The following is a 6,039-nucleotide window of genomic DNA, read 5'->3' as shown; positions in this document are numbered from 1 at the left end:
TTTTTATTTCTATGGGGGATTCGGAAGTCGTCGCAATGCTACCAAAGAAGAAGAAGAAAAATCTACCTATTCTTTTAAGAATAATCGAACTCATAGTTCGCCATATGGTAATTTTTCGCTTGTTTGTTTTTCACTAGACAATTCTTAGTTGTGATTGTGACACTGTATTGGACTACAAAATGGACTTTGAAAACAGGTGACCAGAAATGTTTTTGCATTCATAGGCATAGCTGTGCTGCCTACCAATAATTCTAGAGAGAAAGAAAAGACGCCGCGGGACGATGCTTAATTCTAGAGGAAAAAGAAAAAGAAAGGCCACACTGGATGATGACCTCCCATTATCTGAACAAAAGGGTCATGGATTTAGTTGGCACTTGATGCTCTTCAAAAGACCTATTTTCTCACGTCTTTTTATCATCTTCACTCGCCAATACACTTGAGGAATAATTGAATCAATTCCCTCCATGTTCCTCTGTTATTATTTAAGATTTGTTTTCCTTGTTCTTTTTCTATCATAGGCTCATAGCTAGAAAATTAATACTAATAGGGTACATAGTGATAGGTAGTGTTCTTTGTTTGTCACCAAACACTACTTCTTATTTTAATCAAGGCTCTCATAGAGATTCAAAATGTCAGAGGTGAAGCTGACTTATTCGAGTTAGGTCTCAAGATGCTGAGCCAATATGGTCCCAGCAGAAAAGGAGTGATCCAAGTGTATAAGAAAATCGTGTACACTGTGAAGCAACAGAACTAGGACTATATGATCACAAATTCAAAGTTCAAACCATATCCAACAGATCATTCAAATTTACATCCTTCTCTTCACTGTCCACTGATTCAAATGAAAGGTACAATAATAGATCCAATCAATCCTGGTGATAATACATTCATTCATGGGGACTCGTCAAAAATTTTGAATAACAATCTAAACTATCTAGCCCTTGTGAAATCACTTTGAGATTACAACATCAGACGAGATGTACATGCTCAAAAAACCTAAGGCAGGCGTTTGGGAAGTAGCTATCTTCTCAGATGGAGTGATGCAACAATGATTTTATTGGGTACAAGGTACAATCATTGACCAATAGGGAAAATAAATCTGAACCTAGATTACAGCCCTCCAGGAAGAATAAGAGTCCGCTAAGAAGCCCAGTTGGTGAACTGCATGAGTTGTGTCATGTTGGTGGTTGCCATGTCCCTGGTTTGTAGGATTTGCCAGTTCCTGTTGGTTCTGTAGACCTGAAATACGTGTTTAACAGGTGAGTATCAGAACTCATGAATAGATAGTAAATTAAGTATCAACAAGTCCTTTGCTGGGTTTAACATAAAAAAAATTGCTCAGTAGTTTGGCAACATTTAAAAGTGTCTGATTAAACTCTTCAAACACAGCCTATGAAGTAGGCCAATTGCCAAGGAGCATTACAATGAAAGTTCCAATACAAATATAAGTGTAGTTACTATCCAACAAAATCAAGAAAAGTATGATACCGTACAGGTAATAATACTGAACCCCGATCTTTATAACTATTTTGGAAATGAATGGGTTACAGGCGTAAAAGTAAAATATACACATCAAGGAACCAGACAACAAATGACCCGCATTGATGTATTTTCAAACAAGAAGAATCTACTCTTAGGATGAATGCCTACGGTATCGAAACAACTAACACCCAACATTCCATATATATCATACATATATATACTCAAATATATCAACTGAAAGAAGTTCATGGTGGACCCACCTGGAACTGTCGGTGTTATCATCAGCTGCATTTGTTTGTTCCTTTTTCCCATCTCCTGTTGAATTAACACCATACTGAATATCTTTAACAGTTACCATAACCAGTCAGTCATATACACTTATCATTGTAATATCAGCAAAAAGAGAAAACAAACCCATCAGCTTTTACAAAATTATGTTGAAGATTTCAATCAGATTTTTTCCCATATACACAACAAAAACAAGAAACTGTCCAATACTTGCAGAAATATAAAGAACAGACTTCACGACTAACTTCCCGGGGTCAGAACAAAAAGTAGTAGTATGGCTGCGCTCGTGCTTCTACTAGTGTTCGACTTGGGTTGAACTTATCCAATCATGATAAAAAGCCAGAAATTACAAGCTGAAGGTGTAAAATGTCACATTTTCTGGCAACCAGTCAGTCTATCAAGTGTTAAGAATATTTGTGGTTCCAAATCAATGCAGCTTTTAATTTTGCTCTGGGTTTAATGGCTATGGATGGTTGAGAAACAGACATATGATTTTAGTTAGATGACTAAGGAGTAGAGAATACGACAGCACCTTCTCCTGATGAATTTGGAAACTGCCGAATGAAACTCTTCAAGTCGGGACCTCCAACTTTATCTGCTTGCAATCAGATGTAATATGATAATCAATTGAATGCTGAACATAGAATGCACTATCCCAATGCAGTAAAATAAAATATATAATGTGTTAAATGAGCCTTTTGTTAAAGTGACTTACCAGTGCTTATGCTTCGTTTAATTTTTCCCTCTTTGGATTTCCTTTCCTCCTCTTCTTTCTTAAGAGCTTCATCAAATAAATGTAATTTATGTAAATATCACAAGGAATTCGTCTATATTCATGTAACAGTTCAATTTAAATGATCTTGCTGGCAACATAAATCTACAATGTTAAGCAAAAAAGGTATCAGAAACTAAAAAGAAGGCAAAACTGAAAAATGCTGACATGAACATGCAAAACTAAAAATGTTTGGGTTTTCAATCGAAATGTTGTACCCGTCTTACATTTTAACAAGTGTCCACCTGATAATATGCATATTGCACACTCATTGAACTAAGATCACCTGAAATGTAGATTATCATAGTTTTTGTCGTAGTTGGGAAATGTAATTGTAAATAGACCAGATTCGAAAATTATAAGAACAACTTTAGTGGACAAAATCAAGGAATTTTTGCTCTCACCTATTATCTGAATGCAATATGTAACAAGTAATCATTATTTTCTTGATGGTCTTATAGGTATGTTGAAAAGATAAAAAAGAGTCACTGCATGTGACACCTTGTTTTTGTCTGTAGCTATTTGGTATTCTGCCGATTTCATGGAGTTCATGGAAGAACTTTAACCTTTTGAGTTGTATTTCATTGCAAAAGTAAAGAGTTGTTCCTCCTGTGCCAGATGATCCTAAATATTCTCTATTTTTCAATCCACTCACACGAACCCTACAACCTTAACATGTGCACTGAGAAATATTCCCAGAATCAGATAATGTTCCTATGTGGCTGCGGAATACAATTTAAAGAACCAGAATGTATCAGCCAAGCATTATATCTTCGCCCTAAAAGTTCTTAGCACAGGAAAATACATACTGGCAATATTAAGTTTAACACGTTCACGCCTTGCCTCCAGATCAGCCATTTCCTGGAAAATGGTGATAAACAATCATATAGCAAGATACAGAAGGGATTTATTAAACAAATATTTATCGACTTGTACGTTTCAATGTGGCACATTCCTACTCACATAGAGTTTGTTCAAACTTAAGTAACTGCTGAACTCTTAGAGTTGCTAAAATATTTTCAATGGTTGAAAGTTAAAGTTAAATAAAAATTCACCCAAATAGTTAAGTTAAATTAGTATCATTTATCACATTCAGACTTCAAATCAGTTAACTTGGAGCATTGTTTTTAGATTTAGCCTGCTCTGTTCATTAGGTATACTTAAGTGATTGACATAATTAGTTTCTGTTACTTTTATCTGAAGTCTGAAAGTGATAAGCGGCAATGAATTAAGTTAATATCTTAAGAAAATTGAAATCTTAGTTTCATTCAATTAGTCCCCAGATCTTGATTTCATGCTTGCACAATGCTCTAGCTTAAGTATGATTACTCCACTGGAGTAGTCTTTTACCAAAACTGGCAAAACTTAATAACTGACTTTATCCAGAGTGTCCTGACAGGGTTTGAAATTCAGTTCTGACAAGAAAACCTTAAAAATAGAATGACACATGAGTTGACTAAAATGCAGAATTGTAGAATGAGGAAGAGATGATAGCCTGGTTTGCCAATAACATGACTCAATTCACTAGGTAGGAAATGAGAATCATAAACGCATTTTGCTGATCATCATTAGCCTATACTTCCTTAAGTAAACCAACTTTTTAAGGAACACTATGTGAAATGTTATCGAAAACAATCCTGGAAGAGTCATAGTTTAGTTATATGAATTCAACCACCAACGCTTCTCCCCGTAACCTTTACCTGCGTCAATCGGATGTGCTACCTAAAGCAGTTTACTTAATAAGGTGCGTATCATGAAAAGATTTAGAAGGAGAACATTCTACTAGGTTGAGAGAGATAAAGAGAAAAACAATAAAATTGTAACTTACCTGATCCGTTGGAGCTTTCTTTCTTTGTCCATTCAACCAGCAGATCCACTCAACTACAATGACCAAAAACACTCCCACATGTTAGAACTATGTAACAGATGAAACTTTGTAATGAAGTTGCTCAAAATATTTATCGATAAAGCAAAAGTAGGCATTGTAAAATTAGAAAAATAAAATAATTCTGTTAGAGTCAAAAGCTTACCTGGAATGGAGGTAGGGTCATCCTCTGCTTTGAATTTCACCCATCTCTTTTCTTTCACTAGTGTTCAAAGGAAGAAGAAGCACACATATAGTTTGTCAATAGCGTATTTAACTTAGGTATCTGTCACATGGACATCAAGAAAATACTGTAAAGATACTACTACTTCCTCTTCAATCACTACAAGATAACCTTTAAACTGCAAAACTATACAAGTTATTAGGTTATCCGTGTCCAACAGAAGTAAAGAAGTTTACTATTATATGTTGCACATCATAAATTATTGATGTTTCAAAGATCAAGTAGCAATCAATAACATCAAATGGATGTATGAACCGTTTGAGAATGATAATTCAAACAAATAGAATTTATGAATTACTGTATAAACATATCATGCAAAATTGACAAGACCTTCACTGGGAACAATTACAATTTACAAAAATATGTAATATATACACACCAACGAGAACCATAAAAAGCTAATTCATATAGACTGTTAGGCCAAGGATTTTATCTCCATTTACCTAACAGATATGCTGAATGAATGCTTTAATATGACTCTCCTAGATATCCAATCTCCAGTAACAATATTAACTAATTTCATCAATTAACCTAAAGTAGGAACCTAACTTTCTTTTATTTCCTCCATAATGTATACATTATTCCATATTTCCTTAGGATATCACTAAACATCAACAACCATGTAGACCAGTTACTAACTAGCCAAATATCTTTACAGATACAAATGAAATTAGTTAAACCAAATCAATTATAAGCAAAATTAACAAACAAATATTAAACAGAAGCACCAGCCCGCCACACCCAAATTCAATACAAGACATATAATTAAAGAGTTGGAGAAAGAGAGAGACCACTTACTGATTCCATCAACATTTTCTTGCAGAGTGAAATATCGATTCCCTGATTTATCAACTCCGGCGAGATTTCGAGAGGTAAAGAAACCGGTTAACCTTGAGAAAAGCTTCGACATTCTTCCCTCTTTTAACGAAGTTATTCAACCGATAATAATAAATCCGTTTCTCATCTCTTGAAACGACAGATTGACAAAAATACAACTGAAACCAAAAAGAATGTTTCTGATTTCTAGCTCTTATGTGTTCTTAGAACACCTACTGTATATCTCTTTCAGTTTTTTCTCCACGGGAAATGAAAAAAGAAGAAGCGTCGTATTTGGCAATATTTCGAATCGTCGGTGAAACTCACGATACAAAAAGAAAGTGTCACCGACACCTTCATTATGGATTTTGGGCTACCACTGGAATCTTATTTGACTGCGGAAATTCTTTACCGGTTAGTCCAGTTTTTCATTACCCAGTTAATGGCTAGTCCACACGTGAAAAACATTTACTCGCTAGTCCAATTTTTTTTTGAAGATTATAAAATGTGTTTTCTAAACGCCTAAAACACTCTTCCAGATCTAATTAACATCAACACATGTAAATGTTACTA

General features: G+C 34.6%; 1 protein-coding gene across 2 annotated transcripts; it reads right to left on the bottom strand.

The window, feature by feature from the left end:
- Positions 1–733: 733 nt before the first annotated feature.
- Positions 734–5,776, bottom strand: LOC113348577 (NADH dehydrogenase [ubiquinone] 1 alpha subcomplex assembly factor 2-like). Of its 2 annotated transcripts, none has more exons than XM_026592405.1 (8): positions 5,449–5,776; positions 4,573–4,629; positions 4,371–4,423; positions 3,352–3,403; positions 2,486–2,551; positions 2,303–2,365; positions 1,743–1,824; positions 734–1,239 (listed from the first exon to the last, which is right to left on the bottom strand). In XM_026592405.1, exons 1-8 carry the CDS (start codon positions 5,558–5,560, stop codon positions 1,176–1,178), a joined length of 549 nt encoding a protein of 182 aa, XP_026448190.1. In that variant the 5' UTR covers positions 5,561–5,776; the 3' UTR covers positions 734–1,175. The 2 variants fall into 2 exon arrangements, with proteins under 2 accessions (XP_026448190.1, XP_026448191.1); XM_026592406.1 differs by having other exon boundaries at positions 1,743–1,797; positions 5,449–5,774.
- Positions 5,777–6,039: the final 263 nt, after the last annotated feature.

This window comes from Papaver somniferum, chromosome 2 (genome assembly GCF_003573695.1).
Source record: "Papaver somniferum cultivar HN1 chromosome 2, ASM357369v1, whole genome shotgun sequence".
Taxonomy (NCBI): domain Eukaryota; kingdom Viridiplantae; phylum Streptophyta; class Magnoliopsida; order Ranunculales; family Papaveraceae; genus Papaver; species Papaver somniferum.
Note: the sequence above shows the minus strand (reverse complement) of the source record. Positions and strands in the feature narration are given on the sequence as shown.

Excerpts from the sequence above, each read along its gene's own strand:
- LOC113348577 (XM_026592405.1), bottom strand. The coding sequence starts at position 5,560 with ATGTCGAAGCTTTTCTCAAGGTTAACCGGTTTCTTTACCTCTCGAAAT. Across the intron at positions 3,404-4,370 it reads AGAAAGCTCCAACGGATCAG|GAAATGGCTGATCTGGAGGC; the intron begins GTAAGTTACAAT and ends ACCATTTTCCAG. Across the intron at positions 2,552-3,351 it reads TGTTAAACTTAATATTGCCA|CTCTTAAGAAAGAAGAGGAG; the intron begins GTATGTATTTTC and ends TATTTGATGAAG.